The sequence below is a fragment of the Opisthocomus hoazin genome, chromosome 1 (genome assembly GCF_030867145.1).
Source record: "Opisthocomus hoazin isolate bOpiHoa1 chromosome 1, bOpiHoa1.hap1, whole genome shotgun sequence".
Taxonomy (NCBI): Eukaryota; Metazoa; Chordata; class Aves; order Opisthocomiformes; family Opisthocomidae; genus Opisthocomus; species Opisthocomus hoazin.
In genome coordinates this window covers 67,910,730-67,929,079 of record NC_134414.1, presented here as the reverse complement: position 1 = coordinate 67,929,079, position 18,350 = coordinate 67,910,730, and the positions used below count along the sequence as shown (strand labels likewise).

Below are 18,350 nucleotides of genomic sequence, written 5' to 3'. Positions count from 1 at the left end.
CTTTCCTACCTGCATTTCCTTCCCTTTGCTGTCAAAAAAAGGAAAAATAGCTTTGCCTTTTTTTGTTGTTGTTCCTGGGGCAAAAGTTCAGTTGGTAGAAACCAAGAAACCACTGTGTCTTTACTGTCCTAAAGGATTCTGAGTTTGGTGGGTAGCTTTTTGTAGACCCCAGTGCAGGTGGACATCATATTTAGATTATTGTGGGGTTTTCTTTCATTTTAAAATTACTGAAGGACTTTAGGGATACTGTTGATTTGGGGCGAAACAGAGGTGCACGTGGTTTGGGGGGGGGGTGGGGTGTAAACTGACGTCTGATAAGAACTTGAGATGTTCTTACATTCCCTTAAAACTTGATAACTGTCTAAAGCAAAGTAGGTTAGAACATAGACTGATTTATTTAGTGGTTAAACCGAGTACGAGCTCTGTGTGGGTCTGCCTGAGGGTGTTAACCTAGCTAGAGAAACTGCTGTTAGAAAGTTGGGTGTTTAATTTTTATTTCATTAGAGTTTGAAGTCTCAGCTTCAAATTTTGGTTAGACAGTTTGGGGTTTGTTCTGTTTTTTGTGTGTTTGGGGTTCCCCCCCCTCCCGGGAGGCAGGTAGGCAGGCATTTTTTGTTGCCACCTACCTTGAGCAGTATCCATTTCCCTTACATCATGGCAGAAGAGATCCTCAAGTTTTCCCAGCCCCTTTTCATGAATGTCCTGGAGAATTATTTTAATACCAAACAATGCATCTATCGGGCAGAGGCGGGAGAGAGCGGAAGGGCTTACAGCAGCATCCGAGCGGTGTGCTGTTACTTTGGAGATCTGTTAAACTGCCCTTTGAACTTCCCACGTTCATTATCATCATTTTTCCGAGTGCAAGTGGAAAGCTGACTGCTGTGAAATGTGGCAGAGAGCTGGTGTCCTTGAAGCCGAGCAAAGCAGAGACGATTCGGCTGGCGAAGCGTCTGGGCTGCCAGGCAGCTGCATACCTGCGTATGGACAGATATGTCAGTATCGTCTTACGGAAGTGTCAATACTTCATCCGCTCCTGTCTTGTCTTTAAAAAGCAGGACCTGTCTTCATTGTCTCTCCTTTCCTCTTAGGCTGTGTGCCACCTCGTACACCTCACCCTGTCTGTTGCCCTTGCTGACCTGAAGATCGTAAACCCGTTTTTCTGATGCTGTTAATGTGCCCTCTCACGATTTTTGGAGTTCCTGTGCTGTTTTGTGCACATGCACCAAATATTTAAGGTGTCGGTTGTGATTCGCTGTTAGCTGCATGAAGTGTCTCGTTAAACATTTTCGGAGTGTTCGGCGGTGTCCCTTCGGCAAGCGGGAGGAACAGGAGCAGCTCTGTTACTGTAGGGTCTCGGCTCGGTGCGGGTTCAGGTGAGATTCCAGGTGGCATTGCAGAGGTGACCGGTTTCGGAAGGGAACGGTAGAGCAGCCTGTGCGCCGAAGGCTCGTTGCGAGGCGGGAGGGTATGGTCCAAGTGCGGTTTCGGACCAACGGGCCGGTCCAGCCTCTGCTTCCGTTGCGCGCGGGTACCCCCCAGTGCGGGCGTTTCAGGGTTGCCCCCCCCTTCCCGTCCCGGCCCACTGTTCTGCTGGCCAGCTGCAGAGCGCCGCTGACGTTTCCGTGCTGAGCATCCTAATGCTTCCGACCGTCTTTCCCGGAGCGACGCGTGGCGCTGGGGGTTACGCGGCTGAGCGGTCGGCTCTGCACGAGGGGACGTGGACCCCTGCGAGAGGCCGGTCAGGGAGCGGGGGTCTGATCCCGGGCCTCGTTGCCCACCCTGCGTATGTCATTGCAGGCCACAAATTCATATAAGAATTTTTGTTTTCACAAAGCGATACTGAGAAACAGTATAAAAATAATCAAGCGGGGAATTAAAATGCGTGGTTAGGATGTACCAACTTATTTTCTGATTTTTATTATGAGGCTGCTTGAATTCTGTGGCTGTATTTAGGAGGAGCCACGCTCATTTGCTGAGAAGCTATGGTTAACCAAAATTGCAGTTATAAAACAGACAAATTAAGAGCTAGATACACACTCACTCCACCATAAATGCAGAAAATGCATTGTTGCGGTGTGAATGATGTTTTGGAAGCTTGTTTCAAGTATCCGGCACACTTGGCCTTTCGCACAAACAATAAACAATCCCTTTAAATCAGCAAGTGTCAATCACACGATCGTGCGTCTTTATTAAGTTCAGCAGTAATTGTGTCTATTCAGTTGTGTCTATCGAGTTACATCTCTTCCACTTTCAAAATTGTTAAATTTTCAAGTAGTGAACGACGGCGAGCTTTCCCGCTTACTGAAAGATTTCATGTCCCGCGTATTCTCGTTCCCGGTGTTCGGATTGATGTTTGGAAGGGACCCGGGGACAGTGGGCCCGATCCTGGTCCCATTCGGATTAGCTGCCTTTGTTGTTACAGATTTAGTACGGTCAGAGCCAGCATCTGTGTGATTATCGCCCACGTCACTGCCGGAAAGAAGCCGAAACAACGAACCGAAGGTTGTTGGGCGATAAACCCGGCTTTTGCCGTAAGGCCGGCTGAAGTGCGGGAAGCCGAGGTTTAAGCGGCGCCGGTGGCCGAGTCCCGGTTTTTCCCCGAAGGCAGAGGGACGGGCAGGTCTCACCCGCTCCCTGGCCCCGTTCACCCGTCCGTCCGTCCTCGGCCCTGACCTCCCTGCCCCCCCGCCAGTCCCCGGGAACCCGCGCTCCCCGCAGTACCGGCAGTACCGCCGGTGCCTCCTCCCGGGACGGCCGCGGAGCAGCCGGCTGCCCAGTATCGGCGGGCTGTTTTGCCGCTTCCCCACCCCGCGCCCCAAGCCCCTGCGCTCGCCTTCCCCTCCCGCGTCCCCGGCGACTCCCGCGGCTCCTCGGAAGCCGGGCGGGAAAGCTGGGGTCCGGCGCAGCGGGCGGCGACGGGAACCGGGCCGGGGCCGGAGCTGGGGCCGGGGAGGGAGCGCGGCCGCACCGCGGCTGCCCCCGGGCTCCGCCGCGCCCGCTCCGGCCCCTACCTCCCGGCCCGGCCCCGCAGGCAGCGGCCCCGGCCCCGGCCCCGGCCCCAGCCGCGGGGAGCGGCCCCTCGGGCAGAAAGGGTGACCGGAGGGGAGCAGCCACCGCGCCCGCAGCTCCGGGGGTGGCTTAACCTGGGCTGCGTGGGTGACCTCGGAGAGAAGTCCCGGTTCTTCTCTAGATACTCACTTAAAACTGATTTTTCTTTTTTTTCTTTTGACGCGGATTTTTACACACCTACGGCGTGTATCGGCGGGACGCTGGAGAGCGGAGGGAAGCAGCCGTATTTACGCGAAATGATTAGCCGCTGGACAACAGAAGTCGAGCGATATATTTAGCTCCGGGAGGATATTTTCAGACAATACCAGGGCTCTTCATTTCCTCTGGTTTACTTAAGGCCAGGATACGGAGAGTTAGAGGTCACAGTTTACTCACAGCTTTTACAAAACGCCGCTCGTAACCTTTTGCTTCAAAACAAACAGGAGCGGCGGCACCGCGAAAATCGAGGTAAACCTATTTCACACGTCCCTGCTGCCAGCAGCGCTTATCAGGGCTCGGTGTTTACATTGGCTCGCCACTGGATACACACCAGACGTTTGTTTAAAAGTTGAATAGCGAGGCGCTTCCCTCCCCCAGCCGGCGAAGCTCTGCTTCGGTGCCCCTCGACGTGCGCAGACACCGGGATCTGCCTCCCACCGGGGCGCGGAGTTCCCGCCCGGGGAATCCGATCCTTTCCCACCAAACCGCGTCGCCGGATCTGCAATTCCTTCCTCGCCGCAAATTAAATTTAATTAAGCAGTTTACTTCAAACGTGTTCGATGTTTTGTGCGAGAAGCAAACCGATTTCCTCGTTTACCTCGAGTGGCGAGATCTCATCAGAGAGCCACCAAACGCAATTAGCACAGAGTCCGTGGGGCATCGAGCGCTCCTCAGATCTCCTCTCCCCTCTGCTGCGAGCCCGAGGAGCGGTCTGTTCCGGGGGGCGGCGACGGGGTGGCTGGGACGCCGGCTTATTTAAAAAGGGGTGGGGGGAAGCGATCGTGTTTTTCCCCAATTGATTGATCAGCGAAATAAATCACAGCGCCAGCCGTTCTCCTTGTAAGCGCTTCCCCGCGTCCGTCCGCGGGCCGAACGAGCACCACCGCTCACCCCATTTTTAAGCAAACGCCCTTATTTCTTCGGAAATCAAATTATACGGAATTGGCTCTTCGTTACGGTCTCTTGCAGCACGTCCCCTGCGCGCCGGGAGCACGAGGCAGGGGAACGGCAGGAAGCACGCCGTAACCTCCCGGGATTTAGGTTTTGCTCCTTTCTGCCGGCACTGTTTTGGCAAGAAATCCCCGCTGGAAGCAAATCGGTCCCCCCCCTTCCCCGCCGCCTTCGTTTTACCGGGGCGACTGTCACACCGTACGGCCGGCGCTCGGCCACCGGCAGAGCTCCCGGTTCACTTGTGCCGCCCCTCCAGGCCCGGGGCCGCCGTACCGGCCGGTCCCGTCCCCGGGGGACCCGCGTAGGCGCCGGGCAGGGCAGGACGCAAGGGAGCCGCCGAGTCGGGGCGTGACGGACACAGCCGAGGGGACCGTGCCCCGCGCCCCCCCCTTCCCCACCCGCAGAGGGCCGGCGGTGGCCGCTAGTGGGCGCTGTGTCCCCGTGGAAGCGCGCGGGAGCCGGGCCGGGCCCCGAGAGCGGCGGCGGCGGCGGCAGCGCCCGCGGGGGCCGCCCGGAGCTCTCTGCGCCCCCCGGGGGCCGCCCGGAGCCGGCGGGGGAGCAGCTCCCTCCGGACAGAAAGGACCGGTGAAAAGAAATAAACGGGCCAGGTGCCGCCGAGGCGCACGGGGTCCGAACAAGGGCCGGATCTCAAAATGCCCCCCTCCGCCCCCCACCAAAGAAAACGCGCGGGAGGGAGGGAGGGTCGGGGGCGCTGAGGCGAGGGAACCCGCGCCCCTCCGAGGGGGCTCCGCGGGCACAGCTCCTCGCTGTTTCGGGACGGCCCGCGGCCGATCAAGGCGTATCCGGGCAAACTTTGGGAACTCAGAGCCCCCCAGGGAAGGGCCAGCCCGGGAGACCTCCCCCCCCCACCCCGGCGGGACACCCGCGGAAAGTTGCGCGGGGAGCTCCGCGCCCGCGCAGACCCGGCCCTTCCCCGCGCAGGTGGCCGCTGCCGCGGAGCTCCCCCGGGGAGGGAGGGGGGCTGCGCCCTGCTGCGGCGGGCAGGGTGCGGGGGACCCCCGCGGCCCCCCGCCCTGCTGCGGCGGGCAGGGTGCGGGGGACCCCCGCGGCCCCCCGCCCTGCCGCCGCTCCCCGCTCTCGGCGCGGCGATGCGCTTCGAAACCGCTCAGTTTTAGCAAAGACGGGGTTTGGGGGTGGGGGGCGGTGTATTTTATCGCATTTTATTTTTTCCCACTGATTTCGCCCCGCGTGGGCCGGCCGCGCCTCCCGCGCAGCCCCGGGGGGACTAAGAGCGAGCGACCCCCCCCCCCTCACCCCGCCGGGGCCGGGGGTGTTACCTGCCCGCCCGGCGCGGCGCGGCGCGGCGGGTCCCGGCGCGGCCCCGCCCCGCCGCGGCTGTAAGTGACGCGCCCGGCGCCCAACCAGCGCGGCGGCCCGGCGGCGGCCCTATGAGCAGCGGCGGCGGGGCGGCGGGGCCGCGCTTATATGGCTACGGCGGCGCGCTGCTGCCGGCCGCGCTCCTGCGCCGGGGACTCGCCGTGGCGGCGGCGGCGGCAGCGGGGCGGCATCGCGACAGGAGCGGCTACGGCGGGCGTCGCCGCTCCTCCTCCTCCCGTCTGCTGCGCGCTGGGCTGCGCGGCCGCGCGAGTCCCGCTCCCGGCCTTCCTCCTCGTCCTCGTCCTCCTCCTCCCGCCGCCGCCGCGGCGCGCACTGCGGATCTCGCAACGGGAGGGAGAGGGACGTTCTGACGCCGCGCCGCCCCCCTCCCCTTCTGTTTCGTTTCATTTTGCTTTTGATTATTATTTTTTCCACCCACCGCCCGTTCCTTCCCCGGCTCCGCTCCGGGGACGCCGCCGGCGACGAGGACAGCGGTGCCCCCCGGGGAAGCCGGAGCCCTGCGGATGCGCCTCCCCGAGACCAGGGCCGCCGACTCTCGGAGTGGATTTACTGACTCGCGGTTGCTTCAGAGCCCCCCGAAACAGCCCGGGCCGGTGCCCGTGCGGATTGCAAGCTGCGGGGAGCAGTGAGAGACACGGGAGAACCCTCCCGCCCAGGCTGTGTCCCTCTACCCCGAACCCTTTATTTCCCCCACCACCATTTCTCCTATTTTACCTTTTGTTTTTTATTGTTTTTCCCCTCCTTACTCCTTCTCACGCGAGCCTGAGACACTGCGAACGTGTGCGGCGCACTGGATCCAAATGGGAGTTGGCAGCTGGAGTGGCACCTTCCGCGGCGGCCGGGAGACCCCCGGTGAGGGGAAAGACTGAGGCGTCTGCGTCCTTTTTTTTTTTTTTGTTGCGGCTGTTGTCACTTCGGAGGCGGCGTGGATCCTACCTCGCAGGAGAATTCCCTACGTGCGGGCGGCGTACATGACTCAGTAGATCTGCCTGCAGCTCTCGCCGAGGGCATCGTCGACCCTTCGCCTGTGATTTTCTTTTTTTTTTTTTTTTGGTCTTCCCAGAATTTTTTTATTTTTTTATTTCTCTCTTCCTCCTCGACCGTCCCGGCTGGTGGGATACCGGCCCCCCGCCCCGCTGCTGCCGCCCGGGTGCGGGGAAGCGGCCCGGCGGAGTTGGCCAGGCGCCGGGGGGGGGGGGACGGACACGGGACACACACGCACGCTCGGCGCCGGCCGCGACCATGGCAGCAGCGCGGCGGCGAGACGGCTCCGCCTGGAAGTACTGCTGGGGGGTCGCGGTGGTCTTGTGCAGGACTGCGCTGGCGAGGTCCATCGTTTTAGACCCCATCTATTGGAACTCCTCCAACCCCAAGTAAGTTGCCGTCCCGCTCCTGCCCGCCGTCTGCCCCGGGGGCCGGCGCTGCCCGACGGGGCGGGGGGGACGACGGGGCGGGGGTCGCTGCGAGCGGGGGGCTTCGGCCCGGGCTGGCGGCTGGGTCTGGCCGGGCCCGGGGCGGGCGGCCCCGGCGGGGGGGGGGGGGGGGGGGGGGGGGGGGAAATGTCCGGTGTCCGCTCCCGCGGGGCCACGCCGGGCCGGGCCGCCGGGGAGGGGCGATGCTCTTCGGCCTCTCCGCCCGCAGACGCAGACTCATCCCAGTGACTCCGGCGGAGCCGCATCTGCTTGTAACGGGGCTAAACTTGGTTGTGGGGTTGAGGGTGTCGGGGCACGTGTGCCGGTGAGCAAGGAGAGAAGCATCCCCCGCCACGCAGCCCTTCGGTGCCGGTCTGCGGAGCCGAGCCCGGGCCGGGAGGCGCCTGCGCCCCCGGGGTTGCGCTACCGAACCGCGCTCTCGGAAACAGAAGCACGTCCTTTAAAAAACTTCTTTGCTTCAGCGTGCGAAGCTTTCGCTATGGGGAGAGGAACTTTTCGGAAAGTGGGTGTGAAGAAAAAACTATTTCTGCTTCTCTTTGTGTCCCCTTTCATTGCTGACCTGCAAAGTAAAAGTTGGCTTCGTTCAGTTGCGAAATCTCTTGGGCTTCCGTGACTAAAACCACTGCTTCAGACAGCAGGAATCACGATGGGTGGAAACAGCCTGTAACGAGTTTAGGAAACTTTACACCAGATATGGGTTAAAATAACTTCTTTTAACTCATGCTATGTATTCAACGATGTGTATCTAGAAGCAAACCATATGCACTGTGTTAACTGAACTTAGAGTTTCCCACCGAGTCCAGTGAGTTCGTTCCCGGGGGACTCCTGAGAGGAGATGGTAGGTGGCGATGAGGCCAGGAGAACGGCGAATTTCCCGGGTCGGGGATGAATTCTGCGTAGGTGGCAGGATCTCCAGGAGTTCGGCGAAGCGTTCGAAGTTTGAACTGGGAGTGGCATCTCGAGTTTACCCAGTGGTCTTGCGTTACAGCCGTCGCTACCTGCCGTTGGTCCCACTGAAGGGGAAACTCGCGGCAGAATTCTGCCCCCGTTTTCCAATGGCGGACCTTGTTTGCTGTTACCTCTGTAGGATTTGTGTACAGGGAAGTTTTCTCACCTTTCTTGGAAAAAAAAAAAAAGCAAACCCATCAAGGAAACTGACAGGGACATTGTGGACTGCTCAGCTGGGTGTTTTTATGCCTCGCGTTGCGTGACAAACGATCATTTTCTATAAGGCGCCGGGGGGAGGCCAGCTAAAATAAAGTTGAGCTGCAGTCTCCGGCTCCGCGCTTGGATGGTGCCGCGCAGGTAAAAGCTTTTCTTCGGCTCAAGAAGGGTACGGCGTGAGAGCCCGGAGCAGGGCGGCCGGGCCGACCTGAGCCGGGTCCGGGGTGGGCTCCCCGGTGCCCTTCGAATGCCGGGGGGTGGGGTGGGTGGGGGTGGGGGGCTGCCGGCCCGGGGGGCTGCGGTGTCGGCGGGGGCGGGCTCAGCTCGGCCCCGCAGGGAGGGAGGGGAAGGAGGAAGGCTTTCTCGTCCCCGTCGCTCGCCGGGTTTGTGCCTACAGAGGTCACTGTTCCAGTGCGGGAGCGGGGCTGGGTGGCTGCCGGGGCGATGGCAGCAGCCGAACCCAGCCCGCCTTCCAGCGCCCGGGGGTGCCGCTCCCCCCGGCCCATGCCGGTTGTCCGTCCGTTTGGCTGGTTCTAAGCTATTTGATTAACCCCCAAAGAAAGGGCTCGAGCGCTGTTACAGGCAGATCTAATGATAATACCTAATTACTTTTTCAACGTAAACGCGCGCTTAAAAATAGGTTCTGCTGTTGATGTAATTGAGTTTTCTTGAGTGATTCATTGAGGCTTAATCACCACAGGGAAGAAGTACGCTATTAAAATTAGTCTTTTCAATTGCTGGGGCTAGTGATTTATAGGCCTCTTGGAGGCCCGTAGTTTGAGGAAGATTACAAATGCATTACCGATATTGCTGCCGGTGAGACAGCTCCACTTCTCCGAGCGGGATTTCTTACTAATTCTTGTCACAATTGTTTGCCTGAAGGATACGGAATAATTTCTCCTTAGACGAGGTTGTCCTCGCTCTGGATTCAGGCTGAACACCAGCTGAAGAAGTAAGCTGCTGAATGGGTCTTGGCGTAGGATAATAATAAAGCTCCTTTCTGGGTTTAAAGTAATAACTATCTTTGGTGCTGGTTAATTTATTCAGGGAAGCTGTGCGTTTCACTCTGTTGAAAGCCTCAACACATAAATCTGCTGAACAGGTAGGCAATTAAATGCTGGGAGAAGTTGTTAGTCAGGTTAATATAAAGTATGAAATAATAAATTTTAGGTTAAGGTGAATGTATGAGCTGGATTGGCTTTGCACTGAAGTGGAGAGGCTGTAATTCCTGGCAGGTGTCTGGGAGGGAGAGCCTGCCGTAGCTGTGGGAAGACACAGCTCCCTCCCCTGCTCCCCCCTCTCTGCCTTTTCAGAGATCTGCTCTCACTGCAGCGATCAAATCAGAGGTGTGTTTTAAGTGACATACGTTAAAATAATTATACCTCTGACTCTGTTGCTTGGGAGGTTAAACGTCATTGTTGCAGGTGGTTTTGGTAGATTTTACAGACTTCTCCTCTGAAGAACTTTGGATCTCATGATCTTGAAGACAGAAAAATTACTCTGTAGACTTAACTCCTGTTGACTTTCTTTACTGGGGGACTTTCTGCCTGTGTTGAGTCTGCCAAGGTAAACAATGTGTATAGATAGCACCGATTACCTCGGTTTTCACCTCACACGGGCTCAGCACCGCCTTTGGCACACAGGGTAGCATGTCTGTTAGGGGGTACCTTTTAGTCAAAGCGTGGAAAAATCTCATTTAAAAAAAAAACAAAACACATTGCTTATGTCTTCAGTGTGGCTATTCCCTGTGCACTGTAGGCCGGTGAGCAGAGAGGTTCCCCTTGGTGACACGTGGAAGGTTGTCCTCACCGGTGGTGCCTCTGACACTGACAAAGTCAGATGGTGTAGCTGTTTTTCTCTCCCTCTGATAACCAGTTATATATAGGATATTTCACAGCCCACCGCTGAATGAATGCTAACATGTCAGAAACTGATAAAATAAACTACAATTGATGACCCTGTTAAATGGTCTATTCAGTAGCATATAGACTAGTCTGCTTCTCATTGTATCTGAAATTCTTATTTTTGTAGGTAAACAAATGCACATTCACTACCGACTGAATAGCCCCTTGAACTGTGCTCCGCAGTTTGCATTTGGGTTAATCTTGTCGGTTTTAATATAGAGAGGGGAAAAAAGGAGAAAGCACCAGGGGTGGAATTGTTAGTGCTTTCACATCCACATTCCTCACATTTTGTCAGGATGATAAACTGTAGGTAATGGACAGCCGTTGTTTCTCAGGACAGGCGAGCCAGCTGGAGCACAAAGAGCTTGCTAAAACGATATCTCACAACATGTTTGGGAGCCTCTCAGCAAGACAAGAATTTATTTGGGAGTCCTGTGTCGTGGGACCGCGCTTTCTAACCTCAGCAATTACAGCTTCAAGCTGAAGAAACAGGAGTGGAAGGTTAAAATGATTTAAACACATGCTCCTAAATTGTACCCAAAACATAGCTGTTGACACTTGGCATGCTAATACAAGGAGGGAGGGAGGGAGCTAGGGAGCTGAGTGAGTGGTGGCTTCCAGTCCATTTGATATCTCTGGCATTCCTAGCCAGGTCTCTGAAGCACAAGTGAATTAACAAAATGATTTCAGAACAAACTGAAGGGCAACTTCTTGAGCTGGTTATTTTCCCCAGCCTTTTGTACGTGGCGTATAATTGCTATATTATTTATAGTAATTATCTTAAAGCATGTTATCTGTAAGCTCTGCTACATTATTTCACTTCGTTTAATGAAGTAATTGCCTTTAGAAAGGCAGTGACTAAAAGTCAAGCTAAAATCACTTAAGTTCTCCTTCTTCCCACACACAAGAATGCCTCCTTCCGTGCCCCCCCCCCCCCTTTTTTTTCCCCTCTCCTTTTCTTCCCTTCCCTGTTTTATTGCAAGGAGATCACATTGCTTTAGGGGTGACGCCCAGGATCGTCTCGAATTCGGGCAAAGTTCCTGTAATGGGGAGTCAGCGGAGGACCTGGGGTGACTGCCGTGACACGCAGCAGCCAGAGCCAGGGCTGCTTTTGGGGTGCCTTTTTTTTTTCCGAGGATCTGGTCTCCGTGTGTCGTGTAACCTGCAGTACTTGAAATTGCTTGTTGTAAATGAGAAGAAAGTGTTCTTCTGAGAAGAAAAAAGATAGTGATTAAAATGTTATTCATGTGTGCCTAATGTCTGCCTGCCTTGGCTGCTGACATAAAGAAACCTGTTTTTCTGGTCATTTATCATACATCTACATGGATTTGCTTATGAGCTCATTCTTTGTGAGGCGTTGTGGAAACTTAAATAGGAATGTTCAACTGCTTGAAATATTTTGATTAAAATATGCAGTTCCACTGACTGTAGACTTCTAACCAGAACACTGTTGTCTTGAGGGAGGGTTCTTTATCTCGGGGGGGGGGGGGGGGGGGGGGGAAGGAAGGGAGAGGAGGTTGGGACGGGGGGGAGTTGCATGAAAAGCAGAGGAAGGGAGGATGGCAAATGGACAGTGTTAGAAGAGCTTGGAAAAACTCCTGTGGCTTCATTGTCTCTTTAAAGCCAGAGAACACAAAGACAAGCGTAGTTCGGCCTTTCTCCCATGATGGAAAATGTAAACCGTTGACACAGCTCCCATGTTTAACTTGTTTAATTCTCATTTTAAATTCAGTACTATACCAGCCGTGTGAACTCTGAAGATTTCTTTAGTAATCCATTTTGTAGTTCCGAATCAAAAACAAAGTGAAAAGGTCTGACACAATTTGCTTTTATTTTTAGGCAAATCAACCCTGGTCATAGTTAATAAGGGGATTACAACCCAGACTAGGTCTTTACAGATGTAATGTAAATCAAGGGCAGAGTATAAAGAAACTGATCCCTTTTGATTGAAGTATGGTAAAAAGGCATAGAGAAACTAGCAGCAGTAATCTGATTGTATGGCAATAAAACCACCATTTTCTGTCTTTCAGGTAAAAATAATGTGGTAAATCCATGCAGTTCATAAGATGTAAAGGCAGATAAAGGGTGATGCCATGGCAACATATAGATTAGCTTGATGTTAGAAATGACACGTCTCTGAAAGGGGTGTTGGGAACTAAGGGCCTTGCTCCGGGCTGTAAGGTATTATGTGAGAACCGCACAAAACTTGGGGGCCGGGATTAGAAAGTATGAAAGGGCCTACTTGTGGGTTGGGATGGTTGAAGCGGTAAAGAAAAGCTGCTCAGTTCTTGCTCATTGGTGGCGCGTAATATGGTAAAGATAGATTTCATTTACGGCTTTCTGCCGTAGACGGGGACCGATGAAAGCTGGAGATGGCTGCGATTGCTGGGTGCGGAAGGCTTTCCTTCCCAGTGCCTGCCCTAACAGCAGCCCTGCTGAAGAATTCGCTGCGCTTGGGGTTTGTTGCCTCAATCCATCCGGGCTCCGGGCAGGAGCGTGCTGGCAAGGAACGGAGGGCAGAGGGGATGGGTAGGACCGGGGTTATCTGGAAGGAAAACAGAGCGCTTTTGATGTCGGCTGTGTTTCAGGCTGTGGGCTCCATCTCGCACTCCGTGGGAGCGGCAGAGATAAACACGGTGCATTGTCTGTGCCTTGGCCAGGTGATGCCTCAGCACCTCCTGTGTCTCCCATCCTCCAAAAATATAAAAGAACACAAACTCCGCAAACCAGCCAGCATCCATTCCTATTTACCAATACAGCTGCAGATAACCAGATTGATCTGGCTTAGTCTCTAGGCGGTATTTATTTCCGAAAGGCAGGCCGAAATCTGGAAATGAATGAGATAAGCATCTGCCTACCCCCCCCCCACCCCGTGCCGCCCCAACTTAAAATCGTTGGGATGAGTTTGCTGTCAGCCCCTGGGTTTCAGCCGGCAGACAATTTCACCATTGTTTTGTCATCTATTTTAAGCAGCTGTAAAGGTGGTAAAATACCTCTCCTAGTGCAGCTGCTGGGATTTTTTTTTTCTTGCCTTCTCTCTTGTAAGAGTCTTCTAAATAGTTAAGACTTGCTTTTCTACCCAGCTGACAGCCGTAAACACCCACAACTTACAGTCAGCATTACATTGCAAATCAGAGGATTCAAACGAGAAATATTTACTTTATTGCCTGCTCATTTGTCTGCTAAGGGGGTAAAGAAAGCGCTCTGCATTTGTTAGGCAGAGTCTAGACATAAGGGGAAAAAACACTGAAGCCTACAATAACACTTGTGTCTTGCTTTAGTGGGAATGAGGCTGGGATGAGCTCGGCAAAATGGAATTCATGCTGTTTGTTTGGCGCTGGCTCGGACACTTTTAAAGGGTTTTTTGCCTTTTTTTTTTTTTTTATAATGATGTTAATTACATGCTTGAATTTATCATTCTTCTCCTACACCCCATAGTAAGCTGGAAAGCTTCGGAATTCTGACCAAAAAGGGAACTCCAAACCCCAAACTGTCAAGCTGCTGGTGCTGATGTGATTTAACAAATGAGAAATAAACAAGTGCATATAGGGAGCTGAACAGATTGGCAGAACGTACGGGGCCTGAAGTGCTCAGATACGTTTCCTCTCCTGCAGCTTAACCTTCACAAATCTATATCAAAAGATCCAATTCATTCGCTGAAATTCTCCAAAGCGCAGGGGCACCCTCATCTAATTTACAGGCCGGTCACATCCAAGCACCTTGCATTCTGCATTTGACAATGATTGCTAATGGGCCATTCAACTAAAGTATTTGCTTGTTAACAGGGAACAGAGCATGATAAATGTCCAGCAAGCTTGCGGCCTCCTTCAGCTTTTCAAATGCAGACTGGTGCATATTTATGGCAGGCAAATGACAAAGAGAGAAGCTGAATTACTCTGGCCTTATGCTTTCTCTTCGAACAAGGGTTAAAGTAATTAAAGAAATAATGCAAAAACCGATGTCCTTTGTTTGCCCACCATTATCCAACATTTAGCTTTCGAACCTGCCAGTCATGTCACATTTCAGAAACGCACCAGATAAGGGCCGGTAGCTGTGGCAGGGCACGGGAAGGAGCCGGTAATTCCGTAGGGAGCATCCTGGGCAGCGCATGGGAAGCAGCAGGTAATTCCACAGGGAGCGCATCCTGGGCAGCATGTGGGAAGCAGCAGGTAATTCCACAGGGAGCATCTTGGGCAGCGCATGGGAAGCAGTGGGTAATTCCTTAGGGAGCATCCTGGGCAGCACGTGGGAAGCGGCAGGTAATTCCATAGGGAGCATCCTTGGCAGCGCATGGGAAGGATCGAGTACTTCCATAGGGAGTGCATCCTGGGCAGCACATGGGAAGGAGCAGGTAATTCTGCGGGGAACATCCTGGGCAGCACACGCCAGGTCTCCCTGTTCCCATAGGGAATCCTCTGGAGGTTCCCCTCTCCTGAAATAAGTTTCACTGACATACATTAACTCGAAGATGTACTTAAAACACAGGGTTTGTGCAGTTTGCACTTCTGTTCCTTAACTGGGGGGAAAACCCCCCAAAAACAGTGGAGAGACTTTGAGAAAACAAGCACATTGCCCTCAGTATGTTTCTGAAAGCCAAGTGTGGAAACGAAATGGCAGAACAAAAACCAGTCTTGCCATTGCTCCTCCGCCCTCAAGGACAGACAGATCTTCAAAACTGAAACTGTAAAGCATACCCACACGAGTTCCCTAAACTTGGAAGTGTCTTCAGTTTCATTTTGAATTATTTGTTATTTTTTCGTGCTTTTAGATTAATCTTAGCCTGATTTTCGAAAGTCCTCAAGCAGACTAAAGTGCAGAATTGCAATAGATAATTTTAAGTCCTATATTTGAAAATGTCATGTAGTATTTTATATTTTTAGTTTCAAGTAGATAAACATATTCAAGGCTTCTGTCTAGCTCCTCTTCAACTCCATGAAAATACCTCCAGTGATTTCAGTGAGTATTACATTAGCTTGCAAGGGCTTTACATTATAATTGTTTTTTCATTATAGCCAAAATTTTAATTTTCTTGTAATGAAGAAAATATATCACTTTACTCCAGAAAAAAGAGCTTCTAGAGGTTTTTTTTCTTCTTTTCTGTTAACTCTGATGCATAGAACTTTCCTTTGATGTGATTATACACATTGTCAAAGGCAGCGAATAAGAACAGGACCTCTATCTTTTTTGGCAATCCTGGCCAGCCAACACCCAGTGTTTATTGCGGTATCAGCATAGTAATTATAATGCAGCTGATTTAAACTTTGATGTAATAGTCTATGCTTTCTTCTGGTTTTAAACGTAGGTTCCAAGCCAGAAAAGATAAAGGCTGGTAGGGGATTACGTTGCTGGGTGAGTCATTCCTGATGTATGGCATATACATAACTATAAGATGGGGTTTTCTGCCTATAGTGTTCTTTTGTAAATGTCTTGTGGTTGTTGGCTGAAATAGGATTTACAAAACTTTATTTAGTAGAATTCAGAGCTATATACACTTGAAAGAATAATCAAGTTTTACACATCAACATGAAAATGAGAAATTATATGGCTTGTCCTACACAGGAGGATAGGTTAGACGGTGGAATGATACGTTAGGCTGAAAAATCTGTGATGCTGCAAATTAATTCTTACTGTTTTGTTAGCTTTCGTTTAAATAGTGCATTTACTTAGGTACCCAAGCCAAAGAACAGCAGTGGGAAAGGTGAACAATGCACTGTAAAGGGAAGTGCATGTTGAAGCTAATAAGAGGGATTTAAAATTTATTATTATTGTTATTATTATAGTTAAAGCCCAGTCGCAATTGAATGCTATTTTATTTTGGATTGGGAGTTCTGCCAGACTCCAGCCTGTCAGATCTGAGAAGACTCAAATCAAGTCCAGGCCTATTTCTGCAGCAAACGGGAATCCTGGCTCCGTGCCTGTGGATTCATTCAGGAAGGCCCATCTGGCTTTTGATGTTCTGCAAGTTTGAAGCAGTTTGTTTAAGGAACCTATGCAGCGAGCACTGGTGAAAGCACACATAACTGCGCTTCTGACTCTTCGAATGGTGCATCGTTTCGCATTTTCGTTTTTGCTGGTGCTTGCCATCTGCTTACCTACTGCCTGAGCAGCAGTTGGTTTCTGTACCTGACTGGATGAAAGTGTAAATTTGGAGTTGGGAGCATCTTGACTCCTTTTGAGGATTTGCAGTCCCACAGCATTCACTGTCCACACTTCAGTTGCTTTCTTCATGTTTAATTAATTTCAGTTTAGTTCAGAAGCAGTCTAGCTTCATCACTGCACAACACTTGACCTTTAGGTTTTTTGGGGGGGTTTCTTTTTCCAAGGTATTTCCAGGCTATATAGATGAGCTGAATGGGGAAGGTCACATCGGCTGGCAAGATTACTGGTCTGCGTGATAAATATTTTAAAAGAGACGATCTTTAGTGGTAATCGTCATTTCTTCTGTCAGACTGTTTTCAGGCACTTTTTGAAGAAAAATGGGACAAATCTTCATAAATTTATTGCTCTTTGTAGTCTTTTCCATTCGGTGGATCGGTGTGTGACAGGAAGGTGAGCAAGACTGCACTGTGCTGCTAGGGCCTGACTCAGGAAGCCATCCTTATTCAGAAAAGCTCTGTGTTGAGCATGTGCTGAATGCTGAATATTTTTGCTGAAGCGGGACGAATTTAAGCATGAGCTGTCTTGAACCAAGGCCAGAGTAAAAAGGGTTATGGGGGTTGGACAAATACAGATCTCTCTGAAGCTTCATTGTTATTTTTTTTTAATGTCAAAAAATGATGTCAGAAGCTATGGTTCTGTCTGCGGTTGGAGTGAGTCTTAATTTTCGTGTAGCTTCCCAGTAGTCACTGAGTTAAAATGGAGTGACTGGAGCTCCTGCTGTCACCTGCCAGCCATCTGCTGAACCCCTCTGATGGACCCTTCCACCCGGGGCAAGGATGTTCGATCTAGTGATATGAATGCACTTCTGGAACTCTCCAGGAGTTTTTGAACTATTCCAGTGTCAATAGAGCTTAATTTGAGAGGCTCAGATCTGCAGCGGGCCAAAAGCTGGTTCCTGTTAGGTCAGATAGTACTACTTACTGCCTTGGAGGTGGCTGTGGCTGCCTGGTTTTATCCTGCTGCCGAAAGTCAGTCAAACTTTGGAAAAGTTTGTATTTAATGTAAGGACATAGGATCGCCACACTTGGCAAACTGCTGAATCTTGGGTTTAATGTGAGATGCAGACTGATTGTAGATCTCCCGTTTGGATTTTTGCTCACGGTCATTTTCTTCCACCTGAAGACTGTCTTTTTGATATAAAGAGAAAAAGGATATGGTGTAGGAGTGAAAGAGTGCTGTAACTGGATTCTGAAAATCTTTGCATAACAATGATTTGCCAAAATAGGTTTGGTTTGTCATGCAATGCTGATATTGATTTGGCATAACTTTTCCTGAGTTAACAACTTGTTCTGCTTCCAGTATTTACTTATGCAGGCAAATGGTATGCAATAATATATTTTCTAACAACTGCAAAGCAGCTGAAATTTTTTCTTTGACTTTGAGATATAATCACCGATTATTAATGTCTCATCAAGTAACAAGACAGTTCCCGCCCTCTTTTATAGACTTTGCTTGGAGCATGTCTTGGAACAAGACTGTACAGGTGCGAACAAATTGTAGTTAAGGGCAGGAAGACTGCAAACTTTGGTTGGTATCCTCGTGTTGGGGCTGATGTAGGATTCGTTTCTGTAATAGCAATGGTGGAGAAGAGCACGGAATGGCACAGCAATGGAACAGTCTGGTTTTATTGTTTGTTTCCTGTGTCTTGTAGTGCCCTTTGTGAAAAGTAGTTCCTTGGCAAATGCCAGCTGCTCGCTGTTAGCTTTCTAAAAGCAAAGACTTTAGTGACTCGTGTAAGAAGCACACATGGTTTGGTTTGACTTTCCGTTCCATGCTAACTACTGCTCTGCATCTTTTCAACAAAGCGCCATCTTTCTTGGGTTTGGCACACCCCGCCTCTGTCAGCACAAGTCAAGTAGAGCAGTGGTTTTGTGTTACGCTGAATTCATGGCACAGGTTTTTTTTTTCTTTTTCTTTTTTTTTTTTTTTCAAAAATCAAAACCATGTAAATACCTGATTATCTCTGCTGTGAGAGCAAGGAACTACTTTAATATTCCCAGTAGCATATTTTGAACAACAGTTCTTTAATTAAAACAGCATTGGTCTCTTCCTGTATTTCATGGCTAGCAAATGAGAGAAAACACCAGTGTTAATATCAAAGGGAGTCAGTTTT

General features: G+C 51.5%; 1 protein-coding gene across 1 annotated transcript in view; it reads left to right on the top strand.

The window, feature by feature from the left end:
- Positions 1 to 5,716: 5,716 nt before the first annotated feature.
- Positions 5,717 to 18,350, top strand: part of EFNB2 (ephrin B2) — a 45,491-nt gene continuing 32,857 nt past the window's right edge. The window contains exon 1 of the mRNA XM_075424522.1: positions 5,717 to 6,950. Coding sequence (XP_075280637.1) covers positions 6,820 to 6,950 — 131 coding nt within the window. The 5' untranslated portion in view covers positions 5,717 to 6,819. The remainder of the gene's footprint in view (positions 6,951 to 18,350) is intronic.